This window comes from Mobula birostris, chromosome 29 (assembly GCF_030028105.1).
Source record: "Mobula birostris isolate sMobBir1 chromosome 29, sMobBir1.hap1, whole genome shotgun sequence".
Lineage (NCBI taxonomy): Eukaryota > Metazoa > Chordata > Chondrichthyes > Myliobatiformes > Myliobatidae > Mobula > Mobula birostris.
The window spans coordinates 17,064,603-17,080,811 of NC_092398.1; the positions used below are offsets into that span (position 1 = coordinate 17,064,603).

Here is a 16,209-nt window from a genome sequence, read left to right on the forward strand (position 1 = left end):
TGCGGATCCCACTGCCTTGTGGGTATCTTCGGGAGAAGAGAAAGCTAAGGAGTAAACCCTACACAAATCCAGACTGGAGCCCCTAAGGCGATTGGATGACGTATCACATCACCCCGCGGCAGCTCCTGCAGCCGAGTTGCTGCCAAATGTACTGCTTTGCATCACGAGGCCGAGAGGGGGATCTTGATGTCTGGGCAGCCCAGAATCTCCATATTCATCGCCCAGGTCTGCGCCCCAGACGGGCTCGTCCATTGTCTACTTAGACAGACGGAGCCATGACTGGCTACTGTAGTATATTTGTTTTGCTCCTCAGAATTATTCACAAAATTCCCGGGAGAATTCCTTTAACTCATGCCCTTCCTCCATCCGCTCCCTCCCTTCCCCTCCCTCCATCTTCCCCGTCCAATCCCTTCCCTCCATCCACCCCATCCCATACCCTCCTTCCTTCCCTCCTCCCCTTCCCTTTTGCTCCCCCTGCTCCCTCCCTCCAGAAGAAGGCACCGCTGTGACGAGGAGTTTCTCACCGCTGTCTCAGGAATGCCATTGATAATCCGAGTCAGACCCTGGAGTTCACTGCCACTGGCGTTACCCAGGATGCCGAGGGAATCGGGGGGATTATCTCCCAGGAGGATGAGGTTAATGGCTTCCTGGCGTTGACGGCACGTATTTCGGGAGGCAAAACTGCCAAAAAAAAAATGAAAGTAGATGGGTCTAGCTGAAGAAACAGAAAGGAAGATCACAACATGGAAGTGGTGTAGACCAGACGGAGCACAAATGCATAGCTCACTGAATAGGGACTATATTGAAACTTCATCAGTACTGATGTGGAGAGGATGTTTCCAGTAATGCGAGAGCCTAAGACCAGAGGGCACAGAGTCAGAATGAAAGGATGTCGCTTTAGAATAGAGATGAGGAGAAATTTCTTTAGCCAAAGAGTAGTGAATCTGAGGAATCTGTGAAATTCACTCCCTCAGATGGCTGTGGAGGACGTCACCGGGTATATTTAAAGAAGAGGTTGATAGGTTCTTGATTACTAAGAGTGTCAAAGGTTACAGGGAGAAAGCAGGAGAATGGGGTTGATAGGGAATAATAAATTGGCCATAATTCAGTAGCAGAATAGAAAAGATGGGCAGAATGGCCCCTCTGTCTTATGGAAAGTGAGTGATGAACAAACCGTTTGGTGCACCAGCCTTCATCAGTCAGGATACTGTGTACAGGAGTTCGGACATTATGTTGCAGTTGGGAAAGATACTGATGAGATTACACTTCGAATATTGTGTTATCACCCAGTTATAGGAAAGGCATGTTGAAACTGGGAAGAGTGAAGAACAGATTTGCAAAGATGTTGCCAGGATGTGGGAGCCTGCATTGGGGAGTGAGGTCAGGCACATTAGGTCTTTATTTCTTGCAACGTAGGAGATTGAACAATGACCTCAAAATTACTGCACAAGTTAATGCAGTTGACAGGGTCGTTAAGGAGGCACGTTGGCCTTCAGTAGTAAGTGGTTTGAGTTCAAGAGTCACAAGGTACTGATCCAGCTCCATGAAACTCTGGTTAGACCCAACTTGGAATATTGTAATTATTTCTGATTGCCTCATTAAAGGAAGGATGTGGAAGCTTTACCAAAGGAGGTGATAGGCGTAAGATATAGGATTTGCCCTATCAAAGGAGGTGTAAGGCACTCCTTCCCTCCACTGGCCTGCAGGTCACCCTTGGGCAAGCTGTGGCACCTGATTAGCCCTCCTGATCAGGGTCACGTGAAGCCATGGGAGCTGGTGGTGGATGGTCATATGAGCAGCTGATGCATTGCACAAGTTCTGGTTATGTGACCAATGATACCAGGTAGAAAATCTCTGGAGTATTGATAATGGCTGGGCTCACCCGTCTTGTAAAAACACTGCCCAGGAGGTGGCAATGGCAAACCAGTTTTGTAGAAAAATTTGCCAACATCAGTCATGGTCGTGGAAAGATCATGATCGCCCACATCATACAACACAGCACGTAACATAACGAATGAACGTGGAAGTTTTAGAGAAGGTGCAGAGTGGATTTACCAGGATGCTGCCTGGATTGGAGAGCCTTATGAGGAAAGGATGAACAAGCTAGGGCTTTTCTCTTTGAAGCAAATGAGGGTGACAGGTGACTTGATAGAGGCGAACAAGATGATAAGAGGCATAGATCGACTGGGCAGCTAGAGACTTTTTCCTACGGCACCCGAAATGAAGGGGCATAAATTTAAAGAAATTTATTATTTACTATTTACGTAACGAGATACAGTTCGGAGTTGTCCCTTCCGACCCCTCAAGTCGCACTGCACAGCAACCCACCAATTTTAAAGCTAGCCCAATCATGGGACAATTTACAATGACCAATTAACCTACTAACTGGTACATCTTTGGACTTTGGGAGGAAACAAGAGGACCCGTAGAAAACCCACACATTTTATGGGGAGGACATACAGACACCCTACAAATGATGTCGGAAATGAACTCCAACGCCCAGAGCTGTAATAGCGTCACGGTAATCACTAAGAATAAGTGGGATGTCAGAGGTAATTTTTTTCCCCCCAAACTGAGTGATGAGTGTGTGGAAGATTCTCATAGGTAGGCACAAGGATGATTGAAAAATTGAGAGCTACATAGGAAGGAAAGGTTGGACTGATGTCAGAGTAGGTTAGCATAACTTTGCAGTAATACTCTATGTTCTATGATCTTATCTCAGGCCTCAGTTGGTCAGAGTCAACAATGGATGTTGCGTCCTAGCTGTCTACATCCATAAGCCTAGGCAATACAATATGGAGAGCAAGCTGTCGTACATGTAGCAGCCTCCCCCTCTCCACACATCCTATGAACCTACAGGAACGGCACAGACCGGTACAGTTTGGCATCAGCAATGTCGCAGGTGACGCCAGTCAACGTTGAACGCATTGTGGAACTGCCTTAGGGACTCCAGCCCTGGATCTTTCCCTCAAGGTTTACACTCAAAGCCTTCCCTATGAAGGGGGATAGCCGCAAGGCAGCAGAGGTTTGAAATCAAGGCTTTCCTTCTCTGTGATGTTGTAGAGGTGCATAAAATCATGAGGGAGGAGCTGAAAAACTAGTTGTAAAAGGCAAGTACCAGGTTCTCGCAAATGGAGGAGGGTGATGGTGGAGAGGAACTGGTTGGATCTGTTGACAAAAAAGAAGCAAAGTGCTTTAAAACCTTCTTCATGGTGGATAGAAGTGTAAAGGGATTGGATGTCCGTGGTGGTATGTCACTTCAGGCTTCTGTACATAACGACTGAGGTGTGACCTGATAGAGGAATACAAGGTTATTAGAGGCAGAGATAGGATACATAGTCTAACACAGAGTATGTATTTTTGTCCAAGAAAAAAAAACAGGGCAGAGGCTTCAGGGGAAACAAAGAAGCTTTAGAGGATTTGGTGTTTCTTTCCTAGACAGAGAGTGGGTGACATCAAGAAAGTACTGCCAGAAAAGGTGGTGAAATCAGCTACAAACATTTATTAGGTATTTATTTTATTTGAAGATATGGCCTATAACAGATCCTTCTGGCCCAACAGCCTATGCTGCCCCTGTACAACCATGTAACCAATTAATTAATTAGTCCATGCCAAAAGCATTTAAACTGCCTACTCCTAACAACCTGTACTAAGGCAATAGCCCTCAATATCCCTACTATCCATGTACCTATTCAAACTTCTTTTAAACTTTGAAATTGAACTCGCATGGACCATTTGTGCTGGCAGCTCATTCCACACTCTTATGATCCCCCGAGTGAAGAAGTTTCCCTTCCTGTTCCCCTTAAACTTCTCACCTTTTACTCTTAAGCCATGACCACCGGTTGTAGTTCCACCTTAGTGGAAAAAGCTTGCAAGCATTTACTCTATCCTCATCCCTCATAATTTTGCTTAGCTCTATCAAATCTCCTCTCAATCTTCTATGTTCTAAAAAATACAGTCCTAACCTATTCAACCTTTCCCTATAACTCAGGTCCTCCAGACCAGGCAACACTGTTGTAAATTTTATCTGCATTCTTTTAACCTTGTTTACAATTTCTCTGACCAGAACTGCACAAAATACTCCAAATTAAGCCTCACCAATGTCTTATACAACTTCAACACAACATCCCAACCTCTGTACTCAATACATTGATTTCTGAAGGCCAGTGTGTCAAAAGCTTTCTTTACGACCCTACCTATGTGTGACACCACTTTCAGCAAATTATATACCTGTATTCCCAGAACATTTTGTTCTACCACACCCTTCAGTGCCTTACCATTCACTGTGTAAGACCTACCCTGGTTGGTCCTACTGAAGTGCAAACCTTCGCAATTCTCTGCAATAAATTCGTTCTGCCATTTTTCAGCCCATTTTTCCAGCTGATGCAGGTCTCTCTGCAAGCCATGATTGCCTCCTCACTGTCCACAACACCCTGAATCTTGGTATCATCTCCAAATTTGTTGATCCATTTAACCATATTATAATCCAGATCATTGACTTAGATGACAAACAACAAAGAACCCAGCACAAACCGCTGCAGCACACCACGAGTCATAGGCCTCAAGTCAGAGAGGCAAACATCTACTTCTACTCTCTGGTTTCTCCCACAGAGCCAACGTCTAAACCAATTTACTACCTAATCCTTAATGCTGAGCACTGAACCTTCTTGACCAGCCTCCCATGCTTTACTAAAGTCCATGTAGATATTGTGAAATGCCAAATCACAAATGCTTTACTAAAGTCCATGTAGACATAAAGTCCATCCACTGCCTTGCCTTCATCCACTTTACTAGTACTTCCTCGAAAAACTCTAGATGATTAGACATAACCTACCATGTATGAAGCCATGCTAATTGTCCTTAATCATGTCTATCCAAATACTTATATATCTGATCCCTTAGAATATCTTCCAATAACTTTCCCACAACTGATGTCAGACTCACTGGCCTTTAATTTCCTGGTTTCTGTTTAGGACCTTTTTTAAACAGGGGAACAACACTGGCTATATTCCAATCCTCTGGTACATCTCCTGTCGCTAAATATGTTTTAAATATCTATGCTCAAGCCCCAGTAATTTCTGCACTTGCCTGCCTTAGGTCCAGAGGGAACACCTTGTTGGGCCCTGGGGATTTATCCACCCTCATTTGCGTCGGTGTAGCAAACACCTCCTCCTCTGTAATCTGTTGAGGATCCATGAAGATGATGCTTCTTTGCATCACTTCTGTAGACTCTGCGTCCACCTCCTGAGCAAAGAATGCATTTAAGATCTCCCCCATATGTTTTGGCTACACACATGGATTACCATTCTGGAACAATGCCATCCCAAGCAATCCTTTTGCTCTTAACATATCTATAGAATTCCTTAGGATTCTCCTTCAACTTCATGCCTTCTTTTAGCCTTCATGATTTGATTCCTGGGTCCTCTCGTGCATTTCTTGTACTCCACAAGTACCTCAGGTGTTTCTACTTGCCTCTACCTGCTATGCACGTCGTTTTTTCCCTTAACCAGGGCCTCAATATCTCTTGAAAAGCAAGGTTCCCTGCACTTGTAATCTTAACCTTTTATTCTGACAGGCATGTACAAGCTTTGTACTTCCAAAATTTTAGTTTTGAAGGCCTCCCACTGTTCAAGAACACCTTTGCCAGAAAACAGCCTATCCTATCCACACTTGCCAGATCATTTCTGATACCATCAAAACTGGCCTTTCTCCAATTTAGAATCTCAACCCACAGACCAGACCTATCTCTGTGCATACTTACTTTGAATTAAAGACATTGTGGTCACTGGATGCAAAGTGTTCCCCTACACAAACATCTGTCACCTGCCCTGCCTCATTCTCTATTAGCAGATCCAGTATCACACGCTCTCTCACTGCAACTTCTACATACTGATGAAGATAACTTTCCTGAATACACTTGACAAATTCTATCCCATATAGTGCTTTTACGTTACGGGACTCCCCATCAATATGTGAAAGGTTAAAATTCACCTACTACGATAACTTTATGTTTCTTGCAACAGTCTGCAATCTCCTTACAAATTTGTTCCTCTAAATCTCCAGGACGTTTGGGTGGTCTGTAATACAACCCCATTAACGTGGTCATACCTTTCTTATTTCTCCCTGTGAGGAGGAAACCTCACGGAGTGAACATAAAAACTCCTCACCAACAACAGTGGGAATTGAACCGGGTCATTGCAGCTGTAATAACTTATGCTAATTGCTAATGGAGCAGCACGGTCACATAGTGGTTAACAAACTGCTTTACAGTACAGGCAACCCAGGTTCAATTCCCATCGCTGCCTGGAAGGAGTTTGCACGTTCTCCCCGTGACCACGTGGGTTTCCTCCCATAGTCCAAAGATTTACCGGTTTGGTTGGTTAATGGTTAGAATCAGAATCAGATTTAATATCACCGGGATACGTTGTGAAATTTGTTGACTTTGCAGCAGCAGTATAATGCAACACGTAATAATAGAAAAAGTAGGATTTACTGTATATATTTAAAATAGATAATTTAAATCAGTAGTGCAAAAATGGTTGAGGTGGTGGAAGGGTGGGATAGTGGTGGGAGGGGGTTGATCAGCCTTACAGCTTAGGGAAAGTAACTTTTGTTGAGTTTGGTGGTCCTGGCATGGATGCTACACAGCCTGTTCCCTGATTGGAGTTGGTGAACAGACATTTAGACAGACATTAAAATAGGTGAAGTGTGGAAGGGCATGAACAAGGAAGGGCAGGCAAACAGGATTAGCGTAGATGGGGGAAATAAACAAGGGTCTGCACAGATACTGATGGGCTGAAGGGTCTAATTTTGTGCTGTACAATCTTATTGCTCTCCGTGCTCTTGGCAGAGCTCAATCAAGTGAACTTGAAGCAAAATAATTTGATTTCATTTGCAGCTCCCCTCCCCCACAACCCTCACTGGCAGCCCCACCACCAAAAAAATCACCCCTACACACCCCACCCCATACCCCTCACCTGTACCAGCAGCCAGCCCTCATGTTGTGCCGGTAGACCACTGCTGTCCTCAGGGTTGGGGAGCAAGATCCATCCATCTCGCTGTGCAGGATACTCAGACTGGTGTCAGGACAGGTTAAGGAATCCAGAGTAGAAGACAGTGTTGGGACAACAGGCCCAGACCTGCATGAGGGACAGAAGCCCTCCACACAACCTGCCCAACTCTCCATACCTACCTCCACCCTCCCACCCCAATACAAATAGGTCGGTGACTGGGGACAGGCAAACTTGCCCACTGACAATAGTCAGACCTACACTACTTCCCAATGGTTGCATATGAGACTTGTGCAGTCCAGTTCTACTTAAGATCCAGTGGGGACTGAACCATCCCAGTGTCCAGCTCCCTCAGCAGCCAGTGGTAATTGAACCAACCCAGTGACCTATTCCATGGGCACTGAGTGGAGTTTGAGCAACCCCAGCGTCATGTTCCACAGCGGATCCAGTGGAGACCGGCATAACACAGTAACCTGTTCCCTGAGCATCCAGTGGATACAGATCAGCCAGGGTCCTGTTCCACTAGGGATCCAGCAGAGACTAAACTGGATCTGTGCTGGGTTCAACTGGGGACAAGGCAGAGACAGATGCAGAATAGTGCCCAGTTCCACATGGGGTACAGTGGCAACTGACAAACTAGACTCCTGTACCACTAGGGACCCAGTGGAGCCTGAGCCAGTACACCGCGCAGATTAACTGGGGATCCAGCGCAGACTGAACCACTACAGAGGAAATGACAGCTGCCACCGAGGGTCTAGTGCAGATTAACCCACCCTATTGCCATAGGGGATAAAGTGGAGTCATACCAAGCCCAGTGCCCAATTCCACTGGGAATCCAGTGGGGGCAGACCCAACTCAGTGCCCTGTTCCTCAAGAGATCCAGTGAACACTGACAATATCCAATGTCCTCCTCCTTGGGATTTCGGCATCCTTGGGAGATTGGCGAAACACAGTGGCCTGACCCACAGTGGTAACTATCCAAGCCCAGTATTCAGCTGCCCTGGGGTAGCTCTAATGCAGGACCTGGTTCAATGGACCACATCATTGTCTCCCATCCATCCCGCATGGAAAATGGATATGCAGAGTCCTCCCCTCTGAAGGCCAGAATGGGCTTCCCAATCAGGTAACCGGGATTTCCGCTCCGTCTCTTCACTGTGCTGTTCCCCGAATCCTGGACATGGAGAAAAGATATTGCTGCATTAATATGGAAAGCCACAACACACAAATCACCCAATCAAACTCCAGCATGACTTAAGCCAACAAAAGGGTCAACAGAGGAGGACTCCTGACAGACCAAGGCAGTCTGCAAGCTTCAACTGACTATAACATCCCAGGACAGTGCTCAAGAGGGAGTCAGAGACAAGCTGAATCAGCATGGTTTCGTTTACAAGGCTGAAACACAACTACAAGGGTACTGCCACAACTTAATGTCAATGCCGAAATCACAGCGGTGGACTATAACAGACAGCAAGGCGAACAAAACAAGTCAATAAAATACTTAACACCACAAGTGCATGGACTCATGCTCACATCAGCAACCTTCTTCACACAATAAGAAAAATGGAGAGCACACACACAGAATCAAAATACACTCAGTGGCACATCATTGGGTTCAGGAGGTACCTAATAAAGTGGCAACTGAGTGTTGTCCTGTATGTTTCTGGTATATTCTGCTGCTGTAGCTTATCCACTTCAAGGTTTCATGTGTTACATGTTCAGAGATGCTCCTCTGCACACCACTGCTGCAACGCATGGTTATTTGAGTTACTGTTGCCTTCCTGTCAGCTTGAACCAGTCTGGCCATTCTCCTCGGACCTCTCTCATCAACAGGTTCTTCTGTCCACAGAACTGACACCCACTGGATATCTTTTATGTTCTTCACGCCATTTTCTATAAAGCCCAGTAGCTGGTGTCCATGAAAACCCAGCAGATTAGCACATACTAAGATACTCAGTCCACCCTGTCTGGCACCAACACTTATTCAACGGTCAAAGTCACTTAAAGCATATTCCTTCCCCATTCTAATGGTTGTTTTCAATGAAACACCCTGGTTTCCTGGGCTGAATAAGTCTAGGCAAGACAATCTCTGGCCCTGCCAAACTTGTGAGATTGAGGAGCGAGCCTACCCCAAATCCCTTGTTCCTGTGGATGCTGTGTAATTCACTACCTTGTTACAAATGAGTGTCACAAAATAACAGACCGCATACCACATACAATTAAGATTTATCTTTATAATTCTTAAGATGACTAAAGGGTTAGTAAAGAAAAGAACAAAATAGAAAAGGGCCCATTTTAATGTAACAGTCTAATGTGCACAAGATGGCGCTCACAGTTTCCCCAAGTCACCGATCCTCAATCAATCTCACCCTGGGCTTCGTCGAATCACAGTCCCACTCCAGGTCAAATCCTACAACCTCTTCTCTCTTCATCTCTCTCGAACCAAAAACAAACCCCAAGCCCAACCTTAGTGTCCCTCACCAGAGAAACATCCCCTTCAATTCAACCATCCTAATTGGATGGTACACATTTCTCCTCCTCTTTTATCTTCAACAATAACCCAAACACAAGCTGAAAACAAACAGTTCGCACAGAACAGCTCAAAATGAAATAAATACAGCATAACAGTAGAAATATAAAAACAAGCAGCTCACACAAAGCTGCTAAAATGAAATACATACAGCATAACAGTAAAAAAATATAAAGCAGGGCATTACATGAAAAAGAACTAAATCTCTTGACCATGCTTGCATGCTTTTACTTAGAGTTGCTGACACATGATCGGTTGATTAGATATTGGTGTTAACAAGCAGGTGTACCTAACAAAATGGCCACTGAGTGAGATGACTTGGACTCTAGCAAATTTCTATACATGTACCGTGGAGAACATTCAAACTGGTTGCATCACCGCCTAGGGTGGAGGAGCTACTGCACAGGGTAAGACAGAGCTGCAGAAGGTTGTGAACCCAGCCAGCTCCAACACGGGCACTAGCTGCCACATGATTGGCTGATTAGATATTTGCATTAATGAGCAAGTGTGTAGGTGTACCTAATAAAGTGGTCACTGAGTGTAACAAGGGCCTGGAAAGTCTATTACTGAACTATACCAACAATGGTTAGCAAACCCAAAATATAGAAGCAAGTTAGCAAGGTTCTGAAATTCACGACACAGAAATTATTTATTTAGAGATACAGCACAGAACAGGCTCTTCTACCACAACAAGCCGCACCACCCAGCAACCCACCCATCTGACACTAGCCTAATCACAGGTCAATTTACAAAGACCAATTAACCTACTATCCAGTACATGTTTGGACTCTGGGTGGAAACAACAGCACCAGAAGAAACCCATGTCCTTCACACTGAGGACATACAAACTTATTGCAGATGATACCAGAATCGAACACCAAACTCCAATCCTCTGAGCTGCGTCGTGCTACCGCTAAGTATCAAGATCATAGTCACGGCACTGAGTAATAAAACCAGCATCTGTAAATAAGCACCACGGTAACATAGTGGTCAGCATGACACTGTTAAGAGTTTGGGAGGTTCCAGGCTTTGGGAGTTCAATTCCAAAGGTGCTCTGTCTCTGTATGTCCTCTCTGTGGAATGCGTGGATTTTCTCTGGGTGCTCCAGTTTCCTCCCACAATCCAAAGACACATCCACATAGGTTAATTAGTCATTGTAATTAGACCATGAGACATAGGAGCAGAATTAGGCCATCTGGCCCATCGAGTCTACTCCGCCATTTGAATCATGGCTGGTGATTTTTTCGATCTCCTCCTCAACCCCAGTTCCCGGCCTTCTCCCCGTAACCTTTGATGCCACGTCCAGTGAAGAACCCATCAATCTCTGCCTTAAATACACCCAATGACCTGGCCTCCACAGCTGCATGTGGCAACAAGTTCCACAAATTCACCACAATTTGCCCCTAATTAGGTTAGGGTTAATTGGGGTATGGAGTTGCTGGTGTGGAATGGCTTTATTGCAAAATAAATAAATATAAGTACATAATTACACATACATACACATATATGCATATACAGATGCCTACACATATCCGCAGTGATAAACTCGTACAGCAGGAGTCTGTGATTCCCCCAGTTTATGAATTTAAACAGCAGAGGTCTGTAATCCCCTATTGATGAACAAGAGTACCTGGAGTCTATAAACTTCAGTGATGGAATGGAATAGCTGGTGACTGTAATGCTCAGGGATTAACTAGAACAACAGGGGTTGTCATGCCCGAGTTCTGAACCAGAACAGCAAGGTTCTGTAATCTCCCAGCAATGAAAGACAACAATAGGGGTCAGTAATCCCCAGTGATGAAACGGAACAGCAGAACTCTGTAATCTTCAATAAGGAATGAGAAGAACAGGGGTCTGTAATCCCCAGTAATGATCTAGTAGAGTAGTGACCTTTATAAACACCCCTTCCCCCAACTCCCAGCAGTAAGCAGGAACAGCATGGATCTGTTATAGACACAACCGTGGTAGGTCTCATCAGCAAGAACGATGAGTCAGCATACAGAGAGGAGGTACAGTGGCTAATGGACTGGTGCAGAGCAACAACCTGCCTCTGAATGTGAACAAAACAAAAGAGATGGTTGTTGACTTCAGGAGGACACGGAGCGACCACTTTCCGCTGAACTTCGATGACTCCTCCATAGAGATCGTTAAGAGCACCAAATTTCTTGGTGTTTGCCTGGCGGAGAATCTCACCTGGTCCTTCAAAACCAGCTCCATAGCAAAGAAAGCCCAGCAGCGTCTCTACTTTCCGCAAAGGCTAAGAAAAGTCCATCTCCCACCCCCATCCTCACCACATTCTACAGAGGTTGTATTGAGAGCATCCTGAGCAGCTGCATCACTGCCTAGTTCGGAAATTGCACCATCTCAGATTGCAAGACCTTGCAGTGGATAGTGAGTTCAGCTGAGATCATCATCGGGGTCTCTCTTCCTGCTATTACAGACATTTACACCACACGCTGCATCCGTAAAGCAAACAGCATTATGAAGGGCCCCACGCACCCCTCATACAAACTCTGTGATTGCTGTTCACATTTGATTCCTGCCATCATCTGTGCGTCCTGGGCTGAAGATCGAATCTCAAAGGCAGATTAGAGGTCTAGATTGAGGCCTTAAAGGCTGATCGGAGGTCTGGATCGAAGCCTCATCATCAATCAGAAGTCCAGACATCGAGGTCTGATAACCAGAGCCCGGGTCTCTGAATTTCTGCAAGTCCAAGAGTGAAGTCAGGGACCAGTGTCTGGAGACATACTTGGATGAAAAAGGGGTATGTTCAGTTGCAGCTAGGTGTGACTAAGCAGAAAACCAACTTAGCATGCACTAGACAAGCCGGCATGGGTGTGAAGGAGGAGGGAACAGGTCTTGTTTCACAGCTATAGCTCTGTTTTATTGTCCTCTGTGTTGTTCTGTCAAGCATTGCAAAACACTGGAATATATGGCGACACTTGCGGGCTGCCCCTAGTACATTCTTGGCTGTGTTGGGTGTAAACACAGATGACACATTTCACTTTATCTTTTCATGTACACATAATAAATTAATCTAAATCTGAATCTGTCACTTTCTGGACCCTGAACTCACCATTACAAAGAAGACGCGATAGGTTTGCTGAATGCTGGTGGCCGTCAATGATACATTCGTGAAGGTGAAGCTGACGTTTGCCTCAACGATCCCTTCTCGGCCTCGACTTCTTATCATGTAGGTCACCTGGGAGGGACAGGAGGAGGAAATATGCACTCAATGATTGCTTTGTGATAGCCTGAATCTTGGTCTCACGCGCTGGACAGTGGGAATGCCACCTCAGAGCTCAGACAACCTGTTCGACCTTGACCCCCTGGTGTTGTGCGTTGCTTGCCTATATCTCTCATTACTCCACAGATTTCCCCCCCAGGATCTCCCATTTCCTTCTGTGGCCCCATGACTCCAATGTCGGTAGCTTTGTAGGGAACCGCGACCCATGAGGAGTGGGATCAGGAGAGGTAGAGCAAACTTCTGTTGTTTTCTGTGATGTGGTGGAGGCTGAGGGGAGAGCTAGTAGCAAGAAGAGGAAGGGAGTTATTGACATTGGTTCATCAGGGACTCTAGCGTTTTATAGATGGATAGCCGGACTATATCTTGCACACCTATGCTCACATCATTCTACAGATGGCTAGTAGAGAGCAGCCTAACATGATGCATCACTACACGATATGGAAATTGCACTGTGGCAGATAGGATGGCTCTACAACTGGTAGTCAAAACTGCCCAACGCATCACTGGCACCAGCCTACCTGTCATCAAGGACACATGTGGAAAGGGGTCAGAAAAAAGCCAGTAGCATCACGAAGGATTGAATTGAATTGACTTTATTTCTTACATCCTTCACATACATAAGGAGTAAAAATCTTTATATTACGTCTCCATCTAAATGTGCAGTGTGCAATCATAGTAATTTAAAATAATTTATAATAAATAGAACAATGCAATAGAGAGTATACTCAAGTCACCATCATTTCATCAGTCTGATGGCCTGGTGGAAGAAGCCGTTCTGGAGCCTGCTGCTCCTGACTTTTTTGCTGCGGTACCGCTTCCCAGATGGTAGCAGCTGGAATAGATGGTGGTTGGGATGGCTTGGGTCCCCAATGATCCTATGGGCCCTTTTTTACACACCTATCATTGTAAATGTCCTGAATCATGCGAAGTTCACAACTACAGATGCGCTGGGCTGTCCGCACCACTCTCTGCAGTGTCCTGTGATTAAGGGAGGTACAGTTCCCATATCAGGCAGTGATGCAGCTAGTCAGGATGCTCTCAAATGTGCCCCTGTAGAAAGTTTTAGGATTTGGGGGCCCATACCAAACTTCCTCAACTATCTGAGGTGAAAGAGATGCTATTGTGCCTTTTTCACCACTCAGGTGATGTGTACAGACCATGTGAGGTTCTTGGTAATGTGGATGCCAAGGAACTTAAAGCTGTTTACCACCTCAACCCCAGATCCATTGATGTCAATAGGGGTTAGTCCGTCTCCATTCCTCCTGTAATCCACAACCAGCTCCTTTGTTTTTGCGACATTGAGGGAGAGGCTGTTTCCTTGACACCACTGTATCAGAGAGATTACTTCTTCCTTGTAGGCCACCTTATTATTGTTTAAGATAAGGCCAATCAATGTAGTGTCGTCAGCAAATTTAATTAGCAGATTGGGGCTGTGGGTGACAATACAGTCGTGGGTATACATGAAATAAAGCAGGGGACTCAGTACGCAGCACTGAGGGGCTCCTGTATTGAGAGTCAGAGGGTTGGAGGTGAGGAAGCCCACTCTTACAATCTGCTGGCAATCTGAAAGGAAGTCCAGGATCTAGCTGGACAAGACAGGGTCAAGGCCGAGGACTCTGAGCTTCTTATCAAGCCTGGATGGAACTACGGTGTTGAACGCTGAACTGTAGTCCAAGTACAACATTCTAACATAAGCATCCTTCTTCTTTGGATGTGTAAGGACAGCATGTACAGCAGCAGCTATTGCATCATCTGTCCATCGGTTGTGTTGTTAGGTGAATTATAGGGGGTCTAGTGTGGGTGGTAGCAAGCTGCAGATGTAATCCTTGACCAGCCTCTCAAAGCATTTGCTTATTATTGAGGTGAGTGTGACAGAATGCCCAGTCACAAATTCCACCATGTCAAAAGACCTCCTTAACACCCAGTATCCCTGTGACCTAGTGGAGATGTAAAAAAAAATCACCTTGCCTATGGGAAGGGTGAATACACACAGGTTCACGAAAATGATTCTGAGATGGAAAAGCTTATCATATTAGAAGCCATTGAAGATTCCGGGCCTGAACTCACTAGAACTCAGAAGAATGAGGGAGATTTCATTGAAACCTATCAAGTGTTAAAAGGCCTCAAAAGAGTGGATGTGGAGAGGTTGTTTCTGATTTTGAGGGAGTCTAAGACCAGAGGACACAGGCTCAGAATAGAGCTATGTCTTTTTAGAACTGAGATAAGAGAAATTTCTTTAGCCGGAGAATGGTGAATCTGTACAATTTGTTGCCACCAGCAGCTGCGGCAGCCAAGTCATTTGTAGTCAATTGTTAAGGATGTGGTTATGGAGTACTTGGCAACACAGGACAAGGTACGACAAAGTCAGTATGGTTTCCTTGAAGGAAAATCTTGCTTGACAAACCTGTTGGAATTCTTTGAGGAGATTAGAAGTAGGATTAATAAAGGGGATGCAGTAGATGTTGTATATTTGGACTTACAGAAGGCCTTTGACAAAGTGCCACACATGAGACTGTTTACAAGTTAAGAGCCCGTGGTATTACAGGAAAGTTACTTGTATGGTTAGAGCATTGGCTGATTGGTAGGAGGCAGCGAGTGGGAATACGAGGATCCTTTTCTGGTAGTGTTGAGGAAACAGGTAGGCTGCAGAAGAACTTCGAAAGATTAAAAGAATTTGCCCATTCTTGCCCAAAAGGGGCAAATGAAATACAATGTTGGAAAATACATGGTCATGCACTTCGGTAATAGAAATAAATGTGCAGACTATTTCCTAAACGGAGAGAAAAATCCAAAAACCTGAGAGGCAAAGGGACATGGAAGTCCTTGTGCAGAACACCCTGAAGGTTAACTCTGAGGTTGAGTCGGTGGTGAGGAAGGCAAAGCAATGTTAGCATTCATTTCAAAGGTCAGAATACAGGAGCTGGGATGTGATACTGAGGCTCCTTGAGTATTGTGAACAGTTTTTGGGCACCTCATCTAAGAAAAGATGTGCAGGCATTGCAGAGGGTTCAGACGAGGTTCACAAGCATGAATCCTGGAATGAAAGCGCTATCATATGAGGAACATTTGAAGGCTCTGGGTCTGTACTCACTGGAATTTAGAAGGATGAGGAGGGGATTTCATTGAAGTCTTTTGAATGTTGAAAGGCCTCAACAGAGTAGATGTGAAAAGAATGTTTCTCATGGTGGGGGAGTCTTGGACAAGAGGGCACAACCTCAGGATAAAGGGGTGTCCATTTAAAACAGAGATGCAGAGAAATTTCTTCAACCAGTGGGTGGTGAATTTGTGGAATTTGTTACCACAGACAGCTGTGGAGGCCAGGTTCTTGGGTTTAATTAAGGTAGAGATTGATAGGTTCCTGATTGGACATGGCATCAAAGGTTACAGGGAGAAGTCCAGGGAGTGGAGCTGAGGAAAGGAAAAAA

General features: G+C 45.2%; 2 protein-coding genes across 2 annotated transcripts in view; one reads left to right on the plus strand and one right to left on the minus strand.

Moving 5' to 3' along the window:
- Nucleotides 1–16,209, plus strand: part of LOC140189991 (histone H2A type 2-B-like) — a 647,138-nt gene that overhangs the window by 562,885 nt on the left and 68,044 nt on the right. The gene's annotated exons all lie outside the window — the stretch shown is intronic.
- The window catches only part of LOC140190088 (tectonic-3-like), a 78,605-nt gene that overhangs the window by 14,673 nt on the left and 47,723 nt on the right, over nucleotides 1–16,209 (minus strand). The window contains exons 10-13 of the mRNA XM_072246557.1: nucleotides 12,614–12,739; nucleotides 8,090–8,181; nucleotides 6,978–7,079; nucleotides 525–681 (exon numbers count right to left, since the gene is read on the minus strand). Coding sequence (XP_072102658.1) covers nucleotides 525–681; nucleotides 6,978–7,079; nucleotides 8,090–8,181; nucleotides 12,614–12,739 — 477 coding nt within the window. The remainder of the gene's footprint in view (nucleotides 1–524; nucleotides 682–6,977; nucleotides 7,080–8,089; nucleotides 8,182–12,613; nucleotides 12,740–16,209) is intronic.